At 51.3% G+C, this 11,405-nt stretch overlaps 1 protein-coding gene across 2 annotated transcripts in view; it reads left to right on the forward strand.

Annotated features, from left to right (window-relative positions):
- LEMD2 (LEM domain nuclear envelope protein 2) overlaps window positions 1–11,405 on the forward strand; it is a 39,534-nt gene that overhangs the window by 2,631 nt on the left and 25,498 nt on the right. Inside the window, exons 2-8 of one of the 2 annotated variants that reach the window (XM_019660914.1) lie at window positions 163–203; window positions 3,404–3,479; window positions 6,725–6,801; window positions 7,719–7,798; window positions 9,435–9,580; window positions 10,606–10,707; window positions 10,782–10,884. In XM_019660914.1, coding sequence (XP_019516459.1) covers window positions 163–203; window positions 3,404–3,479; window positions 6,725–6,801; window positions 7,719–7,798; window positions 9,435–9,580; window positions 10,606–10,707; window positions 10,782–10,884 — 625 coding nt within the window. The remainder of the gene's footprint in view (window positions 1–162; window positions 204–3,403; window positions 3,480–6,724; window positions 6,802–7,718; window positions 7,799–9,434; window positions 9,581–10,605; window positions 10,708–10,781; window positions 10,885–11,405) is intronic. The other variant, XM_019660915.1, reaches the window with a different exon arrangement.

Here is an 11,405-nt window from a genome sequence, read left to right on the forward strand (position 1 = left end):
ACTATCTGCATTTTAAAAGTGCCTCATTTGGATGATATCTTTGTAATCCCCCCCTTATGTTGGTAATGTTTTACTTCCCCTGAATTTTGAGAGTGGTCCCTTTCTGTACTTTTCCTCAACCCACACTTTTAATTTCCTCTGTGTTTCTTTTCTTGGTCTCAGTGAAATTATTGCCAGTGGACTGTGAGAAAAAAACAGATGAGGTGAGTTTTGAGTTTCTCAAGCTTTTATTTTTCTCGAGGATGTTAGCCTCCATGAGGAGGGAAACTTCCCCAGAAAAAGATCATAATAGGATTGTTTTCAAGAGTGTTTCCTGTAATGTACCAGAATCACATCGTGTTCTGTGATGTTTGTGTCAGACTCAATTGTGACAGTGAAGGAGTACTTGAAACAGAATTGCGCTCCCCAGATCCAACCCTGGGCTTGTTAAAGAAGCCCTTCCATCAGTCGCAGCATTGGGGACTTTGATCTTCTGCCTAAGTCGATCTAGGGGAATGCTGTAAGTTGTGGTTGAAGGACCTCTCAAGCTTCCTGGCTTTGGGAGGAAGAGCTGGCAGTTTTTAAGCGACAGGAGGCCATGTTCTCAATTCTGCATTCTCTCTAGGAGTACATCTTGTGGCTCTGAAAATGCTGCTCTGATTTGAAACATCATGGGGTGGGGGGTGGGGGGGTGTTAAACATATCTGAAGTGGAATTAGCCCTCTTAGTCTATAAATTTGTTTTATGAAGCTTTAATGTTCCCTACAAATAATATCTGGGGAAGGTGAGCAGTCCCATCCACTTATGAGCCATGAAAGGAGCATTAGTGAGGAGCTGGGATGCTGGTACAGGTGGTAGTCCGGGGAAAACATGAGGCAGTCAATTTTCAGGTCATAAATCCTATTAGGAGGAGCCTTGTGCTGCCTGAGGGTATGACTTAGTAGTCTAATTATTAAGTGTGCAGTGCCCGGCCTCCTGGGCCCTCAGTACACATCTAGCAACCCTGGGGCTGGGAATATGACACCTGGTCATCTCCAGGCCCCTGCACTCTCATCCACATTAATGAAGGGGCATCCTGGTGCAGGTACCGGTTTTATTTCTCTTTGACTTGTGCTTTGTCATATTTGGGGGCGTTTTATTACATTCATTTATTGCACTCACCCACCAAATACCTTTGCTTTCCGATTGTTCTGTAAAAGTAGTTTCCTAATAAGTTTCATCTGCCTTCCATCATAAAAATCACAACTGATGTTTAGAGGAAGTGGCCCAGAAACACAGGCAGCAGCCAGATGGGAAACAAGAATTTTGAAGACTGAAAACAAAAACAGGAAAAAAATAACTTTCTGTAAGGCTTCTCTGGTGATGATACTTTTTTTGTCTTTTAATTAGAGAAAGGCTCCCTGGTTTCTGTTTCTTTGTCCTTCGCACCTCTAAATGTATCAGACCTACGAATGAATGACAGGTTTGTTCCCTAGCCCTCTGAGCTGGACGTGCTCACGCCCCACTCGAGGGAGCCCAGACAGGCACAATCCAGGTCCTTGCTGAGGATGTGCTCAGTGAGCAGACTGGGTATTGTCACATCAGGGCATGGAAAGGCAGGGCCTGGGCCATCATCAGGCTCCGATGAGCTTGGATTTCATGGGGTGCCCTTGGCCTTCATGGAAGGTGGACCCAGGAACAGGCAGGCTGGGAGGCACTTCCGGGCTTTGCTGAGGTTCTTGCTGAAAGTGTCATTCTTTGTGTGGCTCTGGCTCACCCAAAACCCAGCCAGGCATTTGAGTTTTTTTCCCTTCTAAGCTGTCTCTGACATTTTGTGTTTTTCTTTCTGCCTTTGTGCTGCTGAAACGTGGGGACAGGCTGGGAGTAGGAGTGTTGTCTTAATCAGGCCGTCTTGTTGTCTGGTACCTTCTGTCCTATTTCCTTTAGGTGGTATCAGCCCTGCTCTGCCTGAATGTTGGGGAGTTTGGAACAGTGTTAATTGTTACTGTCTTTTTTCTGGTTGTGACAGTAATAGATGTTTAGTGTAGAAAATTTGGAAAATGTGGCACAGAAAATTCACCCATGATTCTGCCACCTAGAGATAATTACCATTAACGTTTTGGGGGCACTTTCTTTCCATTTTAGCTCTGTGTATGTGTTTTATAGAACCGGAATCTCAATGTATATTCTGTTATGTTTAACACTATCAACATTTCCCATACTATTAAACATCCTTTAAAAATAGTTGGGGTACTTGACTGGTAGACACATGAGTTGTTTCTGAACATTTATGGCCATGTATATATAAATCTTGGTTACATCATTTTGTATCTTGCTAAGGCTTTTGGGTCTTTAGGCAACATGAGGGGACAGATCTTGGCCTCTGAGTGTTAGAAACCAAGTTCCTCACATTTCAGATGAGGTCAGCAGATGAGCCCTGAGGAAGAAAGTGACTTCAGTTCCTTCTATAGTTGCGGAGCCAGTCTCAGAGCCACTGTGAACCCAGGCTCTTGGCTCCCGGTCCAGGGCTTCGCCCAGTGACACCCCAGAGGAGGCCCGAAGTGTGGGGGGTGAGCTTGGAGTTGGCTGGCCTGACCCCACCACTTACGGGCAAGGGGATCTCGGTGGCTTACCTAAGGCCTCTAAACCTCGGGCTCCCCACCTGAGAAATTGGGGTACAGTAAGGATTGTGGTGAAGCTTCAGTACACCCTCACATATAAGCCACTCGGCACAGTACCTGGCACTTCTTCGACTCAGGGAAGAGCAGCCGTTATTAATGTTCTAGATCCAGTAAGCCTAGCAGAGCGGCATGAGTTCTGTTACAGGTGCTGGAGGACCAGGTATGCAGCTATTCCTATTCCTGTTTTCTCTTACAGATGGCTTTTCTCTCTGACAGTTTTATGATTTCTAGAAATGTTACTTTTTTAGGGGAATCCAGTCTAAAACATTTGCAGCAGATAATCCACAAAGCAGGCAATCCGCAGGCAGATGATAGACACTTGACTCCAAACAACAGGCGGAAATGGCCCAGGGTGGGGATAAGATGCAGCGGAGCAGCGTTTGCTTTCCCTCTGAGGAAGCTGGACTGCTTACTGCATTTCCCCACAACCACGTGGCCTCCGCTCCACGGCCCCACGTAATGGCCTTGATTCCAGCGGAACCACGGGACCAAGGCTGGAGAGCCTCCAGGGCGGCAGACCCTTAGTTACTGGGTCTGCTTTCAGCTCTGCTTCTGCTTTTACTGAGTTCCTTCCCAGTCAGTTAGCTCCATATGTATTGACCCTGTCCTTGGACCCACCATTTTGCAGAATTCGTGTTTATTTTTTTAAAGTATGAGGTGTCCCTTGCTGCTTAGTACTTAATAGTGTGGCTGATGAAGTAAAAACAGACAGACTCCCCTGTCGCCCACCGTCTTTGCTGACTACTTGTCCTGTGCCCTTTCAGTTCTGTCAGGCCCAGCAGAAGGCGGCCTTGCTGGAGATGCTGCACGAACTGTACAACTACCTGGCCATCCAAGCCGGTGAGTGGGTCTTACGAGGCCTGAGGTACCTCGTGAGCAGGATGTGGGCCACTGCCCCAACCAAGCAGGCCAAGGCTGGCTGGTGGGTGGCTGAGATGTTCTGTGGCCATCTCTCCCCTCCCCCTTCTTTTTCCCAACTAGGACAATTTTTTTCAAAGCCTCGATCCGGGGAAAACAAACCCCATTTGGTTTTAACTCCCGGTTAAGGGTCCCGAGGGGTCTGGCAAGGTAATTGGATAGCCTTTTAGGAAGATGTGTTTCTTTCCCGAATCCCCCCACCCAAATGTTTTGGGGAAGGCAAGGTTCAAAGGAAGCCCCCGGGTTTAGTTGGGGGTCCTCCGACCTGGAGGGCATCCCTACACCAGATGGTTGGCCTGGCCAAGTGGAGAGGCCTGTGCGGATGGCAGGGGTCTGCGAGGTGGAGGCCCATCCATGCCCGCCAAGGTCCTGGTGTCACATCTGGTCCTGATCGCCCCATCCGGCTGCAGGACCTTGGACAAGTCCCTGATGTCCTCAGGCCCTCCTTCTCCCTGTTACTGAGTGATCTTGTCGTCTTTTTGTTGTTGTTGTTTACAAAATGAAAATCAGTTGCTGTACTCTGGAGGAAGGCATTCTCAGCACCCCCAGGAAAGACCCCCAAAAGGCTCCCCTACTGTTTTATTTGGTAAACGCGTTCCTTGAGGCCAGAGGTGTCACTTGCATTATTGTGTCCTCCCCCACAACTGGCATCAAGAGATCTCTCAGAATCACTTTCTGATGACATAGGTGAATGTCTAGGGCTTGTGCCCCATGTTAAATATACTTGGCACAGGAACCAGGTGGAGCTGTTCAGTCTTATGGGATGTTCACCTTATGGATGTGGCACCTCTTACCTACGGGCCAACCCTTGTCTAAGGTCAGGACCCTTCATGGGTTCTCAGTCTTCAGGACCAGTCTTGTGGGCCTCCGCCCTGCTACGTCCTCCCTCCTGACTGACTGGTGGGAGACTGGAGGTGGTCGGGGAGGCATCTAGAACTCCTCAGAGGAACGGTAGGAGTTGGAGCTCACAGCATCACGGGCATCATGGGCATTTCTCTTTGGCCCGGGTGCTTAGGATAGAAATTGAGGCCTAAGAGCTTGTTCTAAACCTTTTGTGACTCAGTTGTGGTTCAAGGACCTGCAGCGTCACCTGGGAGCTTATAGAAAATGCAGACTCTCAGGTCCCATCCCAAACCTACTAAATCAAAGTCTGTATTTTAATAAGACCCCCAGGGGATAAAGTTGAGAAACTGCTCTTAAACTATGGATCCTAGCAGACATTTCTGCTCCATCCTGTCCTCCCTGTGTGGTCCTGGTTTATACCATCAAGAGGCCTGGTCCTTGCTGCACTCCGATTAGCCTAGCAGGGGCAGCCCTGAGGGTATGCGTCTCACTGAGACAGGCTGCCAGGGAGTGTGGGCTGTCTGCTCGGCCATACTTTCTTTCCCCCACCTCCTGTTGGAGACAGCTATGGGCAGGGCACTGTGCTGGCCTTTATAGGATACAAGATGGCTCAGCCCTGGGTCCTGCCCAAAGGCCGCCTGTGGTCTAATAGAAGAGACAGGCCACCTACCTCCCTGACCACTGGGTGATATAAGATGCCTTTGGATGAGAGCCAAGAGGTCAGAAGTTCCAAAAGGTGTGATGCCTTTCAGCTCCAGTAGTCAGGAAAGTGTCACCAGGGAGGTGGCGTCCGTGCCAGGCCCTAAAGCCCAGGTAGGATTGGTTATATATTGGGTTGTCAGAAAAGTCATAACCCATTTTTGCAATGAAAAACATAGAAGAAATACGTCATGACTTTCCCAACACCCAATTATGTGAAGGGAAAGTTGGAGCCAAAAAGGCAGGAAATTACAGGGTCCAGAGTGGAAGTAGTTGGCTTCATGGGGGAAGGTGAAACAGGAAATGGAGTTTGGAAAGGTCAGTTGGCCCCACTGTGGATGGCCATGGATGCCAGGGCACTAGGGCTTGATCCTGCAGGCAGTGAGGGCCAGGGAGGCTTCTGAGCAGGGGAGTGATGTGCCGAGAGCCAGGTGGCAGGAAGGCAAATGTGGCAGCAGCTTAAGTGGAGTAGATTTATCTAAGCAGAATTATTTTAAAGCTTTATTGACCAATAACATGTGGATGAGAAAGAGGCAAGGAGGAAACCAGTCAGGAGGCCGTGGCGAAGGTCCAGGCAGGGCTAAGCAGGGCAGGGCAGTCTGGGTGGGGGCAGGAGGATTGGAGAAGCTAACTTGGTCTCATAGGACCCAGAGGGTCAAGATCAACTTTGAAGTAGGAGGGATGGGCTCCAGTTCATTCTCAAGATTTTTAATACTACCTTCAGCCACTCCCTCCCCATCACACAGACACACACAGACACACACAGACTGGCCATCAGAGCCCCCAGATTATGCCAAGTCAATGGCAGTCAGACCATGTGTGAGGGTAAAGGATCCTTATGTACCCAGCCCTGCACTGTCCCTGCTCTTAAGGGGTCTAGCAGTGAAATGGCGCGTAGTGGGTGAACCACAGTGGGTGATCGAAAGCCAAAGGCTGTGGCAGGCCCCCAAGTTCGGAGCAATCTGGCTAAACAGAGGCCCCCACAGCGGGGCTTTCCAGAGGAGGTGGCCTTTGGGCTGGACCCAAAAGGCTGGCAGGATTATGGGGAGGCTCCCAGCTCTGTCCTAGGTGGGAGCTGGCCCCCGCCCAGGGTGCTCAGAAGGGAGCTTTAGAGCACTTCTGAGGCCTCACTAGCTGTCCAGCACGCAGATACCACCTTCCTCCATGGGACATTTTAGACATTCCTCCCCTCAAAAACAGTCGTTCCAGGTCACCTGCCTGTATTGTGTGTCAGAATCCCTGCAGCACCTATGGCCTCCCTGCCTTTCTTTTTCCCAGGCTGTGCTTATTTATAGTGCCGTTCCAGTACCTTCCAAAGCTATCTGTCTGATCCTTTTAGGGATCAATTGCAAACAGACCTTGGTATTGGGCAGCTTTTTAGTCATTTAATGCAAATCGCTGCACTGCTTTGCAGGTCAGGTTTTAATGATCTGGAATCGATCCAAGCTAAGTGGCTTTTGATCTTGCTGCAGAGTGAAGATGCCCCACAGAAGCCAGAGGGCCAGGCCACATGCTCCCTATCAGAGCTGATGGCTTGATTCTTGCTGCATTTTTTTTTTTAGTGTTTCAGGGTAATTTTTTTTCACCTCTTGTTTGTGTTTGAATGTGTGTTTTTTTCCTCCTAGGTAATTTTGAATGTGGAAATCCAGAGAAGCTCAAAAGCAAATGCATTCCTGTAACTGAAGCCCAGGAATATTTAGCCGTGAGTAGGCTGTGGTGCTCACACATCCCCGGGAGGTCCTGGTTCTTTTGTATTGATCTTTCAAACAATGCATTTGTTTTTTTGTTTCCCTTTGCATTTTCTGTTTGTTTTTGGCTTTTTTGCTTTCCCTTACTTTTTTCTTTTTAATTTAGTCGAGTGCTAGGCTACCTTAAGGGAGAGGTGGCGGTGACTGGGCCCAAGGTGAGCTGGGAGTCAGAGTGGGGCTGCTGATGTGCATGCGCGCATCTCACTGCTGACCAGGGGTGCAGATGGGTGCAGGCCGCTGCAGGCCATCCCTTCTAAAATGGCCCTGTCACCTGCTCCTCCTGTGATTTGCTTTTCTCCCCTTCTCAGCAGATTTAAGGAATACATTTCACCTGTCTATTCTCTCTCCTTATGAGTACTGTGTGGATTGTTCAGAGTCCATTTAATTTTCCCAAGGCCTTAGGATGATAGAATTTTGGGTATTTGGAGCTGGCAGAAACCTCAGTCGCCTAGTCCAGTTTTCATGTTAGAGATGAGGAAACTAAGGCCCAGAGAGGGACAGTGACTTGCCGAGGGCCACACAGCTAGGACTGGCTACCAGGCCTCCCAACCCACACACTTTTTTCATTTTACCCAAGATGAGCTGCCACCTCTCTGGCCTAATTCTTCATTCCTTAAGAAAACTGTTCTTTTGGCTGCCTCAGACCCACATTGTTGTCCTGTGTGTGCTTCCGCACTGCCTCCTCCAGTTACAGCCCCTTCTTTGGTTCTCATCAGCCCCATATCTCCTTCCTGCCAGCTTGCTGCTCATGGAGCAGAGCAGGGCTTTGGGGTGTGTGGAGGACACAGGAGAGGGCTCCCTTAATCCAGCAGCAGACAATGCCCTGGCTGCCCCGCCCAGACGCATAACTAACCTCCCGCCCCTCCCACAGAATGTGACCGGCAGCTCCTCTGCCAAGTTTGAAGCTGCACTGACCTGGATACTGAGCAGTAACAAGGACGTGGGCATCTGGTGAGTGTGGGCAGGGCGTGATGAAGTGGCGGCCCAGCCGTGGGTGCCTACGGCCACTGTCCTCGCCCTTCAGCTGACTCCCTCGCTCCAACAGATGTGTCTCCAACAGAGGCGTCTTGGGTCTGAAGTTAGAGTGCGGGTCTCCTGGCTGAGTGGTTGTGGGTTAGGCTTAAAGCTGGCCATGGAATGCAGTGTGAGGAGCAGTTTCAAGATGAGACACAAAACCTAGGTGTCAGGATGTTAGCCTTGCGTTTTAGCTTGACCTGCTTCAAGTAACTCAGTCTGTGCGTTTTTAATTCACCGGCTCTGCATGGTTTTCTGAGGAAGGCATTTTTCTACACGCCCTTTCCTCGGGTGCTAGTTTTCATTTGTAGATGAAATGATTCTATATGTTGGTTTCACTCAGTATGGAAATTGCAAAAGGAGATACTGGATTTTATTCTGACCAGGCAGTTCCGCCTCATTTCTGTCTCTGGTGAGCACTGTTAGCAGAGATAGTGAGCCCTTTCGCCTTCCTGAAAGGCCCCATCTGGCTGCTCAGCCCTGGGAGGCGGAAGAGGGAGGGGACCAGCCTATGGCCAAATAGCCAGAGATTCCCTGCTGGGAAAGCACTGGCCTATCACCCTGCTCCCATTCCTCAGGGTTTGTCAGGGTCTCTGTTCAGGTTACAGCTCCTGATATTAAAACACACTCTAGGGTTTTGTTCTCTTCCTCTCTAATCCACCCAAATTACTAATTCCATCAGCAGTGCATCCAGCAGAAGCCCCTAGGGCAGCTCAGCCTAAAGCTTGATAACTGGATGCATGGCACAATTAAAATTCATTGGCTTAAAAAAAATAAAGCTTCCCTGAGTGGCTGGTGTTCCTGTGTTAGAAAAGGCAGAGGAGACTGTGCGGCTGCTAGCACAGGAGAATGACATTCGCCTTTTCATATTGGAAATGGCAGCCTGGAGGGTGGCTGAGCCCAGCTCAGGCGACCAGTGTTCAAAGTGGGTTGTGAGAAATCAGGACACTTCAGGTACCAGCCCTTCCGGGGTGCAGTCCAGAATGTGAGCTCGTTGCCTAGCTGGAAGGTTGTGTGTGTGTGTGTGGGCGTCTCCGTGGGTCCTGATGCCTCCTTGCGGGGGCCAGGGCAGAGGCGCTATGGCTGGGACCTGGTCTCGGAGAGCCTGGCAGTTTTCATGCCAAAGCTCGTGGCACCCCAGGATCTTACACTTAAACAGCTTCTGTGCCTCCTTGTCACTGAGGAAAAGCACATTCGCCCAGACTCTCTCCGTTCTTGCCATGCAGTGCAAAGCCAGCGATTCAGTAAACATTTCCATTTCTCTATGCTGGGAGGTGGGAATCCAATTTACAGTTTAATCTTCCACACGCTGAGAGGGGCTGTCAAAGACCCAACAAGGGGGACGTCACTTTAGCGATAGGGGTTCAAGCCTGCTGCCTCTTTAAAGCTTTATTCTTTCTAAGTAGCCAACATGGGAAATTTCTGGGAAGAGTGTAACCAGGATACTAAGTCCATTTTATAAGCAAGTAGAGGCCTCAGCTCCTCCTTCCTTCTCATCCTTCTGCTTAACGTGGGGCTTGGACTGCGGCGCCTCTGAGCTTTTGGACGCGTTTACACCCGTGTCCTGTTTCAGGTTGAAAGGGGAAGACCCGTTGGAATTGGTGACAGCCGTGGACAAGGTGGTCTGCTTAGAATCCGCCCGCCCCCGAATGGGTGTGAGCTGCCGCCTGAGCCGTGCCCTCCTCACCGCCGTCACCCATGTGCTCATCTTCTTCTGGTGTAAGTCCTCGGCCCCCTTCTCACCCCTTCCCCTCACCATCGGGACTCACACACGGTGCCTTCCGGGAACCCAGCTCATGACACTCCAAGGCACGAATGACGAGTTACAGAAACCTGGCCTTTGAGAGTTCATTTGTCCAGTGAACTTGAGGTCTGTCTAATAAAACAGGACATGAGCAAGTCAGCCTCTGCCCTGGGTCGTCTTTACCTGTGGAGATTGGTGGCGGCAGCATGAGGATAACTGGAAAATGTCCTTGACTGTCAGTGTCCCTGAGAGGGAGCCTGGACCAAGCTGGAGGGTGTCCCTTCTTAGGACCCCAGAGTGCAGGCTGCTACGAGGGGCGAGCAGGGGAGACGCCATAAGAGCCTGACCTGATTTTCCTCCCTGAGAAATGTAAACATCTCATGGGGAGCTACAGATGCCTGATGAAAGCGGGAAGGACGCAGGGCGCCGAGCCGAAGAGCAGCACAGGCGGCGTCTCCCGACAGCCAGGCCGCCTTTGAGCAGAGACCGCAGGGTATCTGTGAGGGCGAGAGGCCGAGTCACAGGACCTGCTGGCTCTGCCGAGATAGTTGAGTTACAAATCGCAGGCATGTGGGCGTGCACACGGCTCCCTCACCCATGCTGTCAGGCACAGACATCATTATCGGCAGCAGCATCTCCGAATACAAAGGGCCCGGCATGGATGGCTGGATGGATGCAGCCCCGGGTTCTGGTTCACAGGGAGGAGATGAAAGCCCAGGATGAGGCTGGGAGGAGCCAGGTTCTCGACAGCTGCAGATGCCTCTGTGGTGACAGCTGGCAGGGATGATGATGATCACTTAGCCTGTTCTCCCTTTGCATTTCTTCATCCCTTGTTTCCTGCATGCTAGCCCTGGGCCCGACACCTAGTAGGTACTCAGAACACATTTGCAGCCTCACCCACCGCCTCCAGCCAGCGACCTGCCTGTAGTGAGATCCAGGGAGGCCTGTACAGCCGGAAGCGGTGTGAGTGGTTAATGGTGCTCTCTTCCTTCCTGCACAGGCTTGGCCTTTTTGTGGGGGCTCCTGATCCTCCTGAAATATCGGTGGCGCAAGCTGGAAGAGGAGGAGCAGGCCATGTATGAGATGGTGAAGAAGATCATAGGTGTGTGGCCCCTGGGGAGAGGGCGCTGGCCCTGCCAGGAGATCCTTGCCCTAAACGTGCCCTCTGTCCTGCAGATGTGGTCCAGGACCATTACGTGGACTGGGAGCAGGACATGGAGCGCTACCCCTACGTGGGCATCCTGCACGTGCGCGATACCCTCATCCCTCCGCAGAGCCGGTGAGTCCTGGGCCCACCCACCGAGTGCTATGGAAGGAGGCCCACCGCGCCACACCGGGGCCCCCACCGTCCCAGGAGGAGGTCGTCCATTTCTCCTGCTGCTCCTTCAGCGCTCAGACAAGAAGTATAGAAGCGGGCCCCACGTCTCTGTAGAGAGGGCAGCACCATTAGTGTTGACACCGATTGGGTGCTTTGAGCAGCAAGAACTAGAACCACACACCTCCCCCAGTGACTCAAGCAGGGAAGGACCTGGTGGGTTTCCGTGAGTGGGAGCCTAGAGTCACGTGGGCGCCGCGCACGAACAGTCAGGCCTCTGGTTCCATCTCTGTGATTTTCGTGGGCTCGCCCTCTGTGGATGCTGCCGGCCAGAGGAGCTCCTCCTGGTCACGAGATGGTGGCTAGCAGCAGCCTCTGCCTTGGCACAGCCAGCCGGGCAGGGGGAGGTGGGCTTACCGTTGTTGTCACGAGCAAGAGGAAACCTTCTCAGAACCGCTATTGACACTCCTGAGGCCCCGCTGGCT

The sequence above is a fragment of the Hipposideros armiger genome, unplaced genomic scaffold, assembly GCF_001890085.2.
Source record: "Hipposideros armiger isolate ML-2016 unplaced genomic scaffold, ASM189008v1 scaffold_331, whole genome shotgun sequence".
Taxonomy (NCBI): domain Eukaryota; kingdom Metazoa; phylum Chordata; class Mammalia; order Chiroptera; family Hipposideridae; genus Hipposideros; species Hipposideros armiger.